The sequence below is a fragment of the Protopterus annectens genome, chromosome 2.part0 (assembly GCF_019279795.1).
Source record: "Protopterus annectens isolate FY-2018-M chromosome 2.part0, PAN1.0, whole genome shotgun sequence".
In the NCBI taxonomy this organism is placed as follows: domain Eukaryota; kingdom Metazoa; phylum Chordata; order Ceratodontiformes; family Protopteridae; genus Protopterus; species Protopterus annectens.
This window is the reverse complement of record NC_056728.1, coordinates 1,343,558,054-1,343,574,601: the sequence shown is the minus strand read 5'-3', so window position 1 is coordinate 1,343,574,601 and position 16,548 is coordinate 1,343,558,054. Positions and strand designations below refer to the sequence as shown.

The 16,548-nt window shown below is 42.4% G+C and overlaps 1 protein-coding gene across 1 annotated transcript in view; it reads left to right on the top strand.

Annotated features, from left to right (window-relative positions):
• The window catches only part of NPHP3 (nephrocystin 3), a gene marked incomplete at its 5' end in the record, with an annotated part of 1,580,737 nt that overhangs the window by 339,504 nt on the left and 1,224,685 nt on the right, over window positions 1-16,548 (top strand). Inside the window, one exon of the mRNA XM_044060401.1 lies at window positions 9,644-9,823. Within this exon, the coding sequence (XP_043916336.1) occupies window positions 9,644-9,823 (180 nt within the window). The remainder of the gene's footprint in view (window positions 1-9,643; window positions 9,824-16,548) is intronic.

Below are 16,548 nucleotides of genomic sequence, written 5' to 3'. Positions count from 1 at the left end.
AAAGTGGGGGAGAACTGCTTTTTGTCAAATGTTCTGAAAGAGACTTGTATTTCTTGCTACAAAGTGAGCACATCAGGCAAGGAAGGACTAAAACAGAGGAAGATGTGAGAACCTAGGTATGGGCAAGGTTTACAGGGGCTGGGAAGCTAACCGCTGTAAGGGCAAAACTGAGGCTGTTCTCGGAAAATGTTCTGTCTGATTTACCTCAAGCTATCTAACTTATTGCAAGGTTCCCCTCACGCACACATACAAGAAGTGGGGAACGACTTTGAGGTGGGTTCAGCATAAGCCTGAACGAGACAGAACTTTCATCTTCGGTTGGCAAACATGCTGCCATTTTCATAGGGGAAAAGAAGTCTGGAGTACTAGGGACCAGACTCTCAGATACTGTATATACTTTGATAAGCTTATCCTTAACATTCACCCGGAGCTAGTGGTATCCTCTTCACAAGTGCATGAGGCAAAGTCAGTTACAACATAAAATCAACACACAGTCCCAGCTGCATCCTCTCCTGCAACTCACAAATCTGGTGAACACAAGGATGAAAACCCACTGGTTATCCTCTTAATTAAAGAGGAAGTGGTCAGCAAGATGAGCGATATCACTCCACTGACACAGGACTTTGAAGGTTTATGACCAATTCTCTGGTCTGTTATCTCAGATTTGTTTTCCTCATTTGCGGTGTCCCTGAACTGGTTATCATTTGAAGACAAATGCACATGATGTTCTTCCTTCCTTCCAGATTCTGTCTCTACAAGTTGGAGAGGAAGACTGAATGCTTTGACCAATAGTGGTCGCATGTGGCTTGCTTAAACTGCTGGAACTGACTAAGAATATACAGTAAAGGTCCAGACAGAACTGACAAGCAGTTGTCATTGTGGGTCAGATCAAAAACTGACCAGGCATTTTTTAAATAACTGGGCCAGGTTCATAGATGGTTGCTAGGCATATAGTGTAGGACACCATTAAGGAGCCTAGCCCAAATTCCCATTTTCCTCAAAGCACTGTCTGGCTAAGCTGACTTGCTGAAGGTCATACAGTAGTCAAATAAAGGCAAAACGATTCAAATCCTGTACTACTGGAAGAGGGAACAGCTCATTAATAAGTCTGTTTTAGTTCTCTGTGCCAGTTGCCAACGAGCTGCATCTGGCCTGTTGGTTGGAAGTTTGAGACCACTGATCTGAATTATCTGTAGAGAGGGCCAGGAAAGGAATGACAGAAAGTGGGAGGTTCTCACTAAATCATGTTCTGATGCTCCTTGTATAAAAGTGGGACCCCACTTATCAATGCAGTAGAAGTGGATTATGAAAGTTAATGTGGACCAAAAATATATTATAAAGAATGGCAACAATAATGGACTGTACTATATCTTGTTGGCACATGACCAGCAAATGTGAATTCTTAGGTTTAAAGCTACTGAAGCAGTAGGAGTTGTGTATGGACTTGACCATCAAATGGCTTGATCTGTACTCCAGTTACAAGAAATCCAGGCAGATGCCCATTTATTATAGACATAAAACTAGAATAAGTTGGCATATATTCTGACATACTGGAAATGGCTAATCATTAAGTGCAAAGGAATGGGAGACTCTGGCCTCCACATGGTGCTGACAATATACTAGTCCCACAAGGAAGAACACAATACCTGCCTCCATGATGTTGCTGTTGCCTCTATTTAGAATCCAGTAGAATTCATGGAGTTAAATGCAGTGGAAACAGTGGTATAGCATCCCCAAAGGAAAGTATGTAATTGTGAACAAATTAAAAATAAAATAGTGGTATATAGGCAAGTGTACCAAAAGTGTAGCTGTTTTTCATTACAAAGAAAATAGAACGAGCAACCGCTCTTCGAATTTATGATACTGGTTTTCTTCTATAGGTTTATAATAAGTACTATACTAGCTGCCCTTGCAAGCCATTTTAGACTAGCCAGTTTCCCTTTAAGTGTTTGAATTTATCCCACTTGGTGTTAGATCGGCTTTACCCATCCAGTAGTCATTAATTATATATTACCCAAGTGAGAATAACTGAGATCATACCATATATTATTTGAGGGGACCCATGTGTGGGTTAAAATATTTAGGAGCTACTCTTTGGTAATACAGGGGGGTAATCCTGGGGTAAATTTTTCTAATACCTATCTGTAGATCCAAGTTTTGCTTGAATATGGACAGGGGTGAGTTTTGTTTTACATGGATAGGAAGCATGTTCCAGAGCAGTGGTAACCTGTGTGAGAGAATGTTCTGTTGATATTGCAGAAGATGTTTGGCTCCCTATATCGAGCAATTCTGATGCCATTTGACTTGCTGATGTGCAACAGGCCCATCAGTTCTGGGTCAGAGGATGCCTTATGTGCCAAATACAGGTCATGTCTTAGCAGTCTGTAGGGTACAGAGTAAACTGACAAGGCTTTGTCTGTCCATTTTTCCAAAAAAACAAACAAACAAACAAAAAAAAAAAAAAAACACATTCACCACATCTGAAAACACTGCATATTGTATAACATATAAACAACATATATCCTTTTATAGGAGTTATAGGAGCACACCAACCAGTCTTGGCACTCCGTGGATGCAAGGCATTGAAACCTATTCTGGACACGCTACGAGCCCATTACAGAATAGACACACACAAATGCTCATATGCAACAAATTAAGGATGGAAAATAAATCTACTGGAAATTAATTGCTTTGTAATGTACACTTTTCGATATTTTTTGTGGGACAGACTTAAAATCTTGTTGGTGACCCCTTTTTGGCCCAGACAGCATTGATTCCCCCTTCTGTTTCATCTGGCTAGGGGCAGCCATCACAAAGTTACTTCACAGGATGGATATTTTCACACAGGACAAGGGCTGTCTTATTCATGCTCATCTGCTCTCCGTACATTTAACTCTCTGGGTGATTGGTGTTGAAAAGGAATCAAAACCCTGTTTTCTGAAGACATGCTTTGGGTTTTGCAGAAGGCCAGAAAACCCACTACTAGAAAAACCTGTGGAAAAGATTTTCCCATTGGTGACAAACATTAACAGCACCTTCTTTTAGTGGGTATTCCTACTGTTCTTTATCTGTCTGAGTTGCCCATTTCTAGCCTAGCATATTAATTTGTAAAAGTTCATTTGTCAGTCATTTCTGCTTGTCTGCCCTTGGATCCACTACTTTCTTTCACGTTTGAAGTTAAACAATTTCTAAAAGGTGTCCTTCACATTAGGTCCCAGAGAAAGCCCATTCTACCTTTTTGGGGCCCTAATTTTGTTCTGGAAAAATTGACTGTGCTTTCTTTTGAACTAGCAGTTTCCTGTACGTTGCAGTTCTGTTCTTGGAACTGGGTTTTGTTGGTGGCTGATGTCCTTCAAGGATGCATCTGCAGTCATCACATATGGGTTGTCCTGCCTCAGGCAGCCCTTTGGTCGGCCGGATTCCAAAGTCTGGGTCCGGCGTCGGCTGTCGCCCCTTCCCCGACGTCAGAGCGCCTGGGGTATAAAAGCGTCAGCCGACGCCATCTTCCCCAGTCTTTCTTGCCGCGTGGTGCCCGAAGCAGAAGCAGTTCGCAAGTGCCGTTCGGCCAGCTCCTGTAATTCAGCTACCGAAGACTTCAAAAGCTAAGTACCCCGTTGGGGACTCTTTCTTGCCTCAGCCGATGTCAGATAAAGTTAATAATTGCTTAACTTGTGGGAAACAAATACCTCATAAGGATTTCCACTCTTACTGCCTCCCCTGCCTAGGCCCAGACCACGACGTCTTGGCCTGCTCAGCCTGTGCTTCCTTCAACCGACGCACTCTTAGACGTCGGGCGGAGTTTGCAGAGGAATTTTTTGGGGCTAGTTTTTCGTACAATATGCCGTCGGAGACTCTGACTTCACATTTAACAAAGAAACGGAAGGACAAGGACCGACACACGTGGGCCGCGGTTTCGGCTGAAACCACGGTCAGGCCTACCGCGAGTGTTTCGGTCTCGGCTGAAACAGAGTCCTTGGTACTTCCGACCCCAGAAACCGCTCTACCGACAACCTCGGCCCTGGAGGCCCCTGCTGAGTCGGTTATTGAATTTCCTTCAGAAACTGGTGTCTTGGAAACTTCCGACACCATTCCTCTAGACAAAACTACACCAGCACGTGGTGCAGCCAGGCCTCCTGCATCCATGTCCATAAAGGCATTCACCAGGGCTAAAGCTGCTAAACTCACAAAAGCTATGCCTCCCAGGGTTATTCCTCAGGGACCCACTACTAGTTCACAGATTCTAACCTTAGCAGAGGACCTTATTTCCTTAATTAGGGGCTCTCAACCCCATCCGGACAGGGGCTCTCAACCTCCTCTAGACAAAAGGCCCAGGTTTGAGCCCTCTAATCCCCAATCCTCAGAGGAGGCCTCTGATGGCTCTGCTCTCTCAGACTACCAGGAGGAGGCTTTTTCGGCCTACGAGGACTCTGATGCAGAGGAATCTATCCCCTCGGCCTCCCCTCCTGAAGAACTATCCTTCGGGGAGACCCTTCACACTATGAGAGAGCATTTCAAATGGCAGGGCCAGGAATTCTCTGATTCCAGGAAAAGATTAAGAACTTTTCTGCATTTACCTCAGCATAGACCTTTGGCTATTCCTCCTGTTTTGAATGTCATTGATGATGTGTACTCTGAGTCTAGCATAACCCGTGACACTCTTCCTCCGGCCCCTGTCAAACCCGATAGGTACTACAGGGTCCCGGACTCTCATCATTTTCTTTACAAGGCCCACTCTGCTGATCCAGAAACTATTTCCCAGGGCCCTAAAGGGGTTACAGCTGCCACAACTAAAAATCCACTCCCCTCTGAAAGGGAGTCCAGGGCTTTAGAGAGATGGGGTAAAAAAGTGTATACTTCTGATACTCTTTCTATGAGGGCATTAAATTGTCAATTTCATATGATACAGTACCAAGAGTATTTGTTAGATGAATTGCATAAGAAACTGTCTTCACCTGAACCCCTAGATCGCAAATTACTTCAGAATCTGGTACATAACTCCCAGCAGGTTAGCAACCATTTCTTGCAGTGTGGTTAAGCTTCATGTAGGTCAGCTATGACAGGTGCAGTCATACGAAGGCATGCTTGGCTGAAGGAACAATCTCTGCCAGACCATGTTAAAGCTAAGCTTCTGGATGCTCCACTGGAAAAGCAAAAGTTATTTGGCTCCACTGCTCAGGAGGTCTTAAAGAAATTTGAGGAAAAGGCAAAATCTGTACAAACAGTCAAAGATTTTCTACAAGTCCAACCACCAAGATTCAGCAGAAATTGGCCTGCCAAGAATTGGTCCTTTCCGGACACAGAAAGATTTCAGAGAGGCAAGAACAGGCGTGCCAGAGGTAGAGGGCAAGCTAGAGGCTCCTACAGAGGACGTCAGTGGCAGCCTCCCAACCAGAGAGGTAGTGCAGGCCCTACAACTGCTGCACAAGGACAGACTCAATGACTTTGTTTTGACTCCGCCAACCAGGGCTCAATTAGAAGCACCTTTGGGTGGAAAACTTTCTTTATTCTCAGAAAATTGGCACAGTATTACAAGAGACAAATGGACACTGCAAATAATAGACAAAGGATACAGGTTCCATTTTCACACATTGCCAAAAAGAAAAGGCATGCCAGACCTGCCACCAAATCAAAGGGCAGAGGTTTTGAAACAAATCTCCAACTTAATGCAAATGAAAGGTATAGAAAAGGTTCCTCTCTCAGAACAAGGCCAAGGATTTTATTCCAGACTATTCCTTGTTCCAAGAAAAGAAAATCAATGGAGGCCTATTCTCGACGTGTCCGCACTGAATACTTATCTCATTGTGCCAAAATTCAAAATGCTGACTCTACAGCAACTCCTTCCCATGCTGGGCAAGGGGTCTTGGCTGGTTACTCTAGACCTCAAGGAGGCATACCTGCATGTCCCTATCAGACAAAGTTGCAGAAGACACCTCAGATTTCTTGCAGGTTCTCAGAGCATTATCAATTCTCAGCATTGCCCTTTGGCTTATCTACTGCGCCCAGAGTATTCACGAAATGCCTGGCATCAGTAATTGCACACTGCAGACTTCAGGGGATTCAAATATACCCATATCTGGACGACTGCCTTATACAAGCGGACAGCCAACAAACTTTGGTAAAGGACTTGAATTATGCCATCCACCTACTGCAGGCCTTGGGATATACAGTCAACATTCACAAATCAAGACTTGTTCCATCCCAAAGAATAACTTTTCTGGGTGTGAATCTAGACACAAACCACCCAAATGGCTTTTCTCACAGAAGAAAAACAAAGACAACTACCGGATTACTTCAAGAATCTGACAAGACAAACTCAGCTGACTGCAAGGAAAATCCTGCAGGCCCTGGGTTACATGGCATCTTGCATTCTTCTGATTCCACAAGCAAGGCTGCATATGAGGAAACTACAATGGTACCTAAGGAGTTTATGGACTCAGCACAGTCACAGCTTAGAAACTTTGATCCCACTCATTCCATGCCTCCAAAAGGAATTTCTGTGGTGGGCTCAAGCAAGCCAGTCAAACAGGGGTCTGCCCTTCAGCAAACCAATAGCCAGCCAAACCATTACAACCGACGCTTCAGACCACGGTTGGGGAGCACACATGGAGGGCAGATGTATTCAAGGACTATGGTCACAAAAGGAACTACGCATGCACATAAACCAAAAGGAAATGCTGGCAGTGACACATGCAATCAAGGCCTTCAAACTCTTTCTGCATCAAGGCCGCCTGCTAATAAGGACAGACAACACCACAGTTATGTGGTACATAAACAAGCAAGGAGGCACCCATTCCTGCCCTCTTTGCAGACTGGCAATGAATCTATGGGAACTTTCCTTGAAACTCAATATAGAGCTGCAATCCCAGTTTGTGCCAGGAAAAGACAATATACTGGAGGACAGCTTAAGCAGAAATGTCATGGATGCACACGAATGGATGCTGCACCCAGACATCTTCCTGCAGATAACACAATCATGGGGAAGGCCGGACATAGATCTTTTTGCCTCCCCCCACAATCATCAGCTGAAGAAATTCTGCTCAAGGACATACCACCCACAAGCATGGAAAGTAGACGCCCTCTCTTTCAGCTGGAGAGCTCTAACAGTGTATGCATTTCCACCTCTTCCATTAATGACCAAGGTCTTACTGAAGATCAGGACAGAGCAGCCAAAAGTGATTCTGATAGCTCCGGACTGGCCAAGACAGCACTGGTACCCACGGTTAAAGAGCATGTCCTGCACGAAACCATGGCCTCTTCCTCAATGGCCACTTCTCCTGACACAGCACAATTACAAAACTCTGCATTCCAACCTGAAAACCTTGCAACTAACAGCCTGGAAAATACCTTGACTCCTCCTCAGGAAAAGTTATCCAAGAGAGTGAAGGATATCATCATGGAAGCTCGCCGGCCTTCCACAAGAAAGGCATATTCAGCAAAATGGAAAAGATTTCACACTTGGAACACCACAAAGGGCCTAGATATGACAGTGATGAACATGGCACATATCCTGGAATATTTGGCAGAAATGCTCCACAATGGCCTGTCTTACTCGTCCATTAAAATTCATGCTTCAGCAATTTCAGCAGAGTACAATACTGATCCACCTGTCTTTTCTCATCCTCTCCTAAGACAGTTTCTAAGAGGAATTAAAAACATCAATCCTCCAAGGAAACCTCCAGTGCCTACTTGGGACCTTAACTTCGTGTTGGAAAAACTAACTCTGCCTCCCTTTGAGCCAGCTGCATCTGCAGAACTACAGTTCCTGTCTTGGAAGACTGCCTTCCTTCTGGCCATAACCTCAGCAAGAAGAGTATCTGAGTTACAGGCCCTCATGGCGGTACAGCCATTTCTTATTTTTCATCAGGACAGAGTCTTCTTGCGAACCAATCCTTCATTTATGCCAAAGGTAGTATCCAGGGTTTCATTAAACCAAGCTATTCACCTGCCTACCTTCTTCCCAAATCCACAAAACAAAGGGGAGAAACTTCTGCACACCGTGGACATACACAGACAGTTGCGCTACTACTTGGACAGAACTAAAAGCTATAGAAGAACTGACCAGTTGTTGGTAGCATATGCTGCTGGTGCACAAGGAAAAGCAATTTCCAAACAGACAATTTCAAAATGGATAGGGAATTGCATTCATTTTTGTTATTCCTTTCATGGAAAAACTGTCCCAGCTAGCATTAGACCTCATTCCACCAGAGCCACAGCCACCTCCACAGCCTTCTTAAGAGGGGTGGCTACCAAGGACATTTTAGAAGCTGCTACGTGGAGCTCCGTGCATACATTTTCCAAGCATTACAATTTACCTTTATATTCCAGATCCAGAGCAGGCTTTGCTACGGCAGTCCTGCAGGGCATTTTAGCTACACCATCCTTTACATAGATCCTCCACCCCCAGATTGGCTAAGGTATTCTACCCATATGTGATGACTGCAGATGCATCCTTGAAGGACATAGTATAGTTTTGTACCTACCATAAATGTAGATGTCCGATAGTTATGCATCTGCAGTCAGGTTTACCCTCCCTCCTTCCCCTCTTTGGTATTTACATATATATTTCTGTGCATGTTTGGAATTTATTGCATTTCTCCAAATTTAGCCTTCCTTTGAGGGCACCTGGCATCTGGGGCAAGAAACACTGAGGAAGATGGCGTCGGCTGACGCTTTTATACCCCAGGCGCTCTGACGTCGGGGAAAGGGCGACATCAGCCGACGCCGGACCCAGACTTTGGAATCCGGCCGACCGAAGGGCTGCCTGAGGCAGGGCAACCCATATGTGATGACTGCAGATGCATACCTATCGGACATCTACATTTATGGTAGGTACAAAACTGTACTTTACTTCTGCCAAAAGGGCCTCTGACCTGATGCTTATTACACTCTGATATTCAGATAAAGACAAACCAGTTAAACACCGAATGACGCACAACCCAACCTTAGATGTTAAGCACTCCTGCAAAAGTTAAGATCAGCTCCGACATTGGGCAGTAAAATTTGCCTGCACTGACAAGCAAATGACTGTGGCAAAGGAAAACATTGGTTTCTGCCTGCTGTCCTTACCCTTAACATGTTCCTAACTTTCTGTAAAAAAAAAAAAAAACTTAAATGGAGTTGCTAGAGTAACAGGATGTGTTCACTTGCATAATCTGAGGAATGTGAACACAAATTCAAATCTGTCATTATTTATTGACTTCAAGCCTCAGTTTTGTCTGAAAGCCACATTTTATGAGGAACAGACCAAAAAGTGTGAAACAATAGTCTTGATGTCCTGCAAAAATCTAGACAGTTGAGAGATATGGAGGTAAATATAAACATAATGGACTGCATTACGCTTCCTCTCTGACAGCACTTGCTAAGTGTTTTATGGCTTTGAAAGTTAGGAAAATACTTAGCAATTTTTTCCCCCTTTAACTAGCAGTACATGGAACAAATAAAGCTTCACTGTTGGGGTGAATTTCTTGGCATCCATGTCTCGAACACATAATAAGCAGGTGTGATCAGTGACCCACTCGTAATTCTTTAAATAGTATTATACTATAATTGTGTATTAACATTATTTCTTTCTGTTATTTACATTTTGAAGTAAAAGCCAAGGTAACACATGCAGTCACCATTGCTGATTGCCTTTTTTTTTCAGGAACTGCTGGGTTGTGAAACCACAGACCTTGAAAACAAGGATTCTGGAATTGAGAGCGACTCTACCTGTCCGGAGGAAGATGACTTTGGAGAAGTACTGTTGGATATGCATTATGAGCAAGAACAGATGGAGGCTTTCTATCAGGCTTCAAAGTCCACGTGTGAACTTGGATTTGAGAAGGTAGAATATTGCACTTCCATACACACACAAACAGTATTAGGTAAGCAATCATGGAGACCATAAAGTGCCTAACCATATACACCTTTAAGGAGACACACTTAAGTTGTTAACTCCCTGTAGAAGCACTTAATAGTGTTCACTTCTAAAATAAGACAGAGCTGTACATGAATAATAACCATGGTGTAAATTCCTGATTATCCATCCCATCATTAAGGCTAGATTTAAAGGCACACAAAGTAGTACTTGACCTGTAGTGGTAAATTATTCCATCAAATGGTAATGCATTGAGTTAACAGTCTTTCCCTTCAGTGAGTCTTGTTTATTTCTTAGTGTTACTTTAGACCCCTAGTATGGGTTCTTGAAGAGCCACTGGTTTTGTGAAGAAATAGGAGGTTAAATAGGACTGGTCTTTCAATGTTGGAAAGCTGAAGTAGATCACCTTGGAACAGCTGGTAAGCTACTGAGTATAAGGAAAGTTATGCTAATCTGTCACGATAGTTAAAAGGTTTAATGCCGTTAATGTTTTTGGTTAAAAATTATTTGGAGCAGTCCCATTTGAGCACTATGCTTTGATTTGTGGGGATCATGGTCTTAGATGAGTCTGATAAGGGAAGAGTACTGTTGTAAGATGATGTCTTTAGATCTTTAACTGGGCCAGATCGATGTATTTCCTGACTGTGGTGGAAACATGGCGATCAAATGAAAGAGTTGTCAGCCTAAGTGCCCAGACCTCTTAACATATCTGTTTGAAAGGAGTACCAGTTGTAACGTATGAGGTGTGAGCAGCTTTTTTTCCAAACACTGTTGTGCTGCACTTTTTAGTATTTATCTTGAGACTATTTTCAGTACACCAGATTTGTGTATATTCCAGCACTTGTTGGAGCAGTTTACTGTCGGTGGATAATAGTATAACAGTGCCCAGCTTCTAGTTGTCAGCAAACGTGGTCAGTCACACTTCAGTGGTATTGGTTTGGATATCTACAGAGTAAATGTTAAACAGGAGAGGGCCCAACACTTATCCCAGTGTTACCCCACTAATTACAGTTTTGCATTCAGAGAGGGTACCAACAACTTTCACTACTTGGGATTTGTTAATTAGCCAGTTTGTAATGCAGTGGACAATGCAGGGATTTACATTGTTTGTCTAATTATTCAGTAATAACACCATAGGCAATAGTGTCAAAAACTTTGGCTAGGTCAAAGTAAGCAGCATATACAGAGTGACCATTGTCAATAGCCTCTGTAACCTTTCCAAAAAAGTTTACTAGGCATAGGAGACAGGACCTGTCTGTCTGTGTAAATGTGTTCTGCTATGGTAGATTACATGGCACTGCATGTAAGGCTAGTGGGCCTATCATTACTAGGGTCTAGGGGGTGGCCACCCTTGTGTAGAGGAGTCGCACTGGCTGTTATGCAGGCATTGGGCCCAAATCTTGTAGACAGGTTGAGGCTGAACAACTGTAGAGTTTCATCTAGTGCATGTTTGGCACTGATGCAAATGCATTTTGGTATGTTATCTGGTCTCATAGAATTATTTTTAACCTTTGACAGTGATTCTGTTTTTCCATGGCAGTTTCAGGGTGAACAGAAACTAAAGTGTCAGGGATAGTGGCACAAGCAGTATGGGTAGGTGAGCTAAATTCGGCACTGAATTTGTCTGCTTAATACATTGGTTCTGTTCTTGGCAATGGAATGTCTGATATTCTCAAGTATGAGCTTACTGCATTGTTGAGCATTATTCTTAAGTTCTTTGATATAACTGAAGAAAGATTTGTAGTGTCCTTTAGTATCTATCTTAAATTCATACCCTGCTTTACTTTTTCCAATAATACTCTCTTAACTGCCTTGCTGGGATTTTTTTATTGTGGTCTTGAGGTAGGAAGATGAGGATTTCTTACAACTTTTCATTGCTTTCCTTTTTTTGTTAACGCGATCTGTACCAGAGAAGTTTATTCTTGAATTTGCCATTATATTTAGAGCGGACAGGTATGGACTTTTCTATGTAACTGTTTAGGTGCTGGTAAAAATTTAAAGTGAATGTTGCAGCCCTCCATTTTTGGAGACTTGTTGGGAATTTTGAGTAGGCCTTCTACAAAGTGAAGTAGATTTGCCTTGGATAAGTTCCTAAAGATGATGATATTTAGTGGTGGGGTGGTACCTGTTGCCTGACAGAGAAGACTAATTTTTGTTCAGATTTAACCAAGGGTGAGGAAGTCCACTGTGGGGTAGATATGGAGGCTTGGTTGGTAAGGGCAAGATATTACAGCCTCTAATGGGTAGTTTTGCAATTCGCTCCACTGCACTGGTGTTAACAAAGCTTAGGAAATGCAGACTGTATGAAGTGTTTAGAGGTGTGATGTTTGCTAATCAGTACTTGAATAATTGAAGTCCGTTCACAAGAAGGTATTTGTTTTGATATTTAACCCCTCAATAGTATTAAGGTAATTTCTATGATCTTTTGGGGGGGGGGGTCATTGATGGGATTGTGTAGTTATCAGTGAAGTAATAGTTGGATTTTTTTGGCTGATTTGGATTCTCATGTTATGGTCTAATTTGACATGTGGTAATGGTGTTACTGATAAATACATATACTCTCCCAAACTTACTCAAGGGTCTGATGGTTTGACAGGCTCTAAACCCTGATATTAGAAGGAGTGCTGTCCCTTGCAGTGAAACCACGTCTTAGTAACCACACAGATATGAATGTGTTTGAGCTTCAGGGGTCCATTAAGTTCTGTATATTTCTCTTTAGACTTTAAGCACTGAGTTGTGCTGTCATGATGTTGACTGAATTTGGGTTTGAGTTTGGTGTGTAGGAAAGTCCCTTTGGGGGCTGTGCCTTAAAAAAGAACTTTAAGGGCAGCAAAGGCTTTAGCCAGTATCTGGAAGCCCTGGTAGAGGTGTAAGCCATTCCTGGCAAAACAAGAAGTTTTAGCTACCATTTCATCCCAGGTTGCCACGTACTGGATCTCTTTATAAAGACAACTACTTAGCCAGTTGTTAAAGCCAATTGTCTTGGCTTGGTATGTAGGCATAATTCTTGGTGAAGGCAAGAAACAACTCAAGATCAGTGTCTTTCCTGCCTCTGACACATGTATAACAGAGTACCATCATATGTCTGTGCATGCCTCTCTGGGTAGAGCACCACAGGTCATTCACTCCCACATGGGCCACCATTATATCATAATCATTGTTGCCTGGCTTGTGACTTTAGGCCACTTGTTACATCACGGCTCTTAGCACTGGACGTGGTGGTTATGGTCACCCTGTTGTCCACTCTGGTGACTGTGGAATCTATGTTTCAATATAGAGTCACATATGATTAACATATTTGCCTGTGTGGAAGCAGACTTGTTTGTGCCTAGCAGGCTGAAGTCTGATTTCCTGATGATTCTTGTGTGATCTGTTTGGAGTTACAGTATCTGGGAGTACAGAAGGAGTAGGTATAGTGTTGTTTTCTTGAGGCGGATTTCTTTTATTGTGTTCTCTTGGAGGTTTTTGCTAATTTTTTATTTTGAATTTCAGCATAATTTATCGACTTAGTGGTGTGTTGTGAATGATGTGGTGCTGTGGATATACAATGTTTATCAATAGGCTAATGTGAGAGGTTTGCTTCCACAGTTCTTAATTATTTACATCTCTTGGAGGTTGGACTATTAATTGGTGGTAGCAATAAGCAGTTGCTGCCCTTCATTAGAACACAATGCAATCAGACTGGCTACCGATAGGTGAAAACAGACTGTTGAGTTATGCTGCCAGGAAGTGGAGGATTAGGGTTGACTGTAGTGCTTAGAAAACGCTGATGATTTATGGCTGAGATATTTAGGGTTATACTGTGAAAATTAGGTTGGTTATTGTCTACTCTAGAAGTACTTATACTACACCCATTTAGAAGAATTCTTAAAGCTAGTATCCTGTACCACATCCAGGTATCACAGGAAATTCAAAAACAGTACCTGTGGTCCAGTGCTATATCGAAACTATACAACAAAAGAACAAAATTCCAGAAATTATTTAGTAGTTACAAACCTCTCTTTTCAAGGATATTATCAAAAGCATTAAAAAGACTGAATAACTCTATTAGGTCCCATAAAGGAACCCATGACCTTAGGCTGACCTCTGAAGCCAAAGAGAACTATGAATCCTTCTTCAGCTGTGTTAGAAAACTAAAAACACAATACTGCGTTGATCATAACTTATGACCCCTCCTCTTCTGACCTAGTAGACACTGCTTATATCCCTGCAAACAAATGTATTGCTAACGTCACCCCTGCAAGTTCAGTCCAAAGCCTCAAAATACCTGAATTCCCTAAGCCAAATTATCTGTAAATATCATTTACTGAAAGTGCTATCCAAGACCAGAAGTACTTCCTCAGATGGATTTCACAATATACTTGATTGCTTAATAGCATTAAACATTCCCTTGCAAACATACTTTTCAAACTGTTTAACCCAAGTTTAGCTACTGGTTTTATCCCTGATTAGTGGCACACTGTAGTGGTGATGATGCTCCTTCATAAAGGTAGCCTTATAGCTGACCTGCATAATTACAGAACTATCAGCCTTACAAGCCTTTTCTGTAAAGCAATGGAACTTACTATCACCAACTTCATAAACTGTGATACAAAGATTCCTGTTAGATATCACCCCCAAGAGTTTAGCTTTGTGAAGGGTAGATCATGTCTTTTTAATCTGGTAAACTTCTTCAGAATGGTTGCAGAAGCTTTAGATTGTGTCCATGTAGTACATGTGGCATATTTTGACCTTGCCAGGGACTTCATCACCATTCCCCATGCTGACATCATACAACAGCTAAATTCTTTAAAAATCAATCCATATGTGGTAAGATGGATAGCAAACTGGCTGAAAGACATGAACATGGTGTGAGTCGGCGGTATCTCTTCAGCAAGTATGAAAGTGACCTTCCAGGATTGGTGCGGAGACTTCTCCTTTTTGGTATTTTTTAGATTTTTAAGCAGAAAGCCAGGATCACTGCCTAACAAAGTTTGCAGGTTTACTGCAAACTGGGTGGAGGTTGTTAAGTCACTCTGTGAGTCCACAACCCTTCTAAATGAACTATACATAGTAAACTCTTGGTGTACTAAAATGAGCTCAAACTGAATGATGAAAGCTTAATGCCACTTTGATAGACAACACATCGCCTCATCGTACAGTTTAGACAATGCACCCTACAAATTAAAATTTAGACAGGGATCTAGGAACTTGGGTTAGTAGCCCCCCTCTGGTTTGACCATCTTGTAACAATGGTTGTCAATAAATCCTTTTATTTAGTCCAGCTAATTGCCAAGTAAAACATTATCAGTTCTCTAAATGGGTAATCACGCCCTTATACTCTGTATTGACTAGACCAGTTATCAAGTACAACACCCCCCCCCCCCACTGAGATATACATCACTAAATGTATCTAACAGAAAGACTCCAAAGATTTTTAATAAAAAAAGATCACAGGCCTGAAGTCCCAGAGCTACCAAGGGAGGCTGGAACTCTGTCCTTTTATTCTTTGCCTTATAGATTTTTGAAGAGAAATCTCTGTCTCACTTACCATTAGAGACCTGATTTTCATTGATTTCCTGTTTCCTCCACAAGTCCAACATCTCCACCACTTTTTAATACCAGGGACCGCAATTTTCACCAGCCGAAAAATAAAGCGTGGTAAAGGTACAGATGTATAACCCAGTTCCTCCCAAACTTCTGGAATAAGCTTTCCCTCACTATCTTTAAGAATAAACTAGATGACTGGAGAGAGATCCATAAATTTACTATGGGATGGCTGCCCTTGAGAAAGGAGGTGTGGCCTGAGGAAGGACACTGGCAAGGGGCGATTGGTTATAAGACTTAGTGGCCATGGAGTGTCAGTGGCTCTTTAAAAGACAGAATTAGGTTTGCCAAGAATGACAAATAGTGGCAATTCACCAAATAGATACTACCTGTCTGCTATTATTGCTGGTCTCACTGGCACTGTATACAGCTAATAATGAATGTGAGTTTGGTTCTTCACCAGAAGCAAAACAGTAGTACTAATTCCAAGCTGGTTCATGAGAAACAGATGAGAAACTTCTGATGATCAGCAATCTCGTCCCAGATGATGCAGGGGTCTGTAGGCTTGTAGTCTTCTCGTGTTAGGTGCTCTGGATGGCACATACCACAGATCAACACAAGAGAGCTAAGCTGAACAGTGCTCCCAAGCTAGAGCAGTCAGGGAAGTCCCAAACAAAGTGTGCACTGTCCAGAGACAGTTGGGAATCAGTGTCCCTTCAATCCTTCTCTCACCAACAGAAAAACAGTAGCACTAATCACAAGCTGACTTCTAAGAAGCAGTTTTCAAGCTTTCCAGTCATCAGTAGATTTTAGGAAGGCTGCAAAATAATGTCCCCATGCTCCTTCTCTCACCAGCAGGAAAACAATCACCAATCCCAGGCTGATTCCTGAGAAGTGTTTGTAGTGTTGGTAGTCTTGCCCAGATGTTTGCTGTTTAAAAGTATGCTTGAGGAAATGGATTAATACTCTAGATATTGCAGTGTGCACTAACTTACTATGTCTAGGCAGTTCAGATGGTGTATCCCAGCTCAAAAGAATAATTTTTTTTAGTTACAACCATTTGATCCCCAACTGCGGAAAGAGCACTAGCTGTGGGAAGACTAGAAAGAGAGGGTAACTGAAGCATTAACAGTTGAAGGGGAGGGCCATTGAGTTTAGTAGTATAA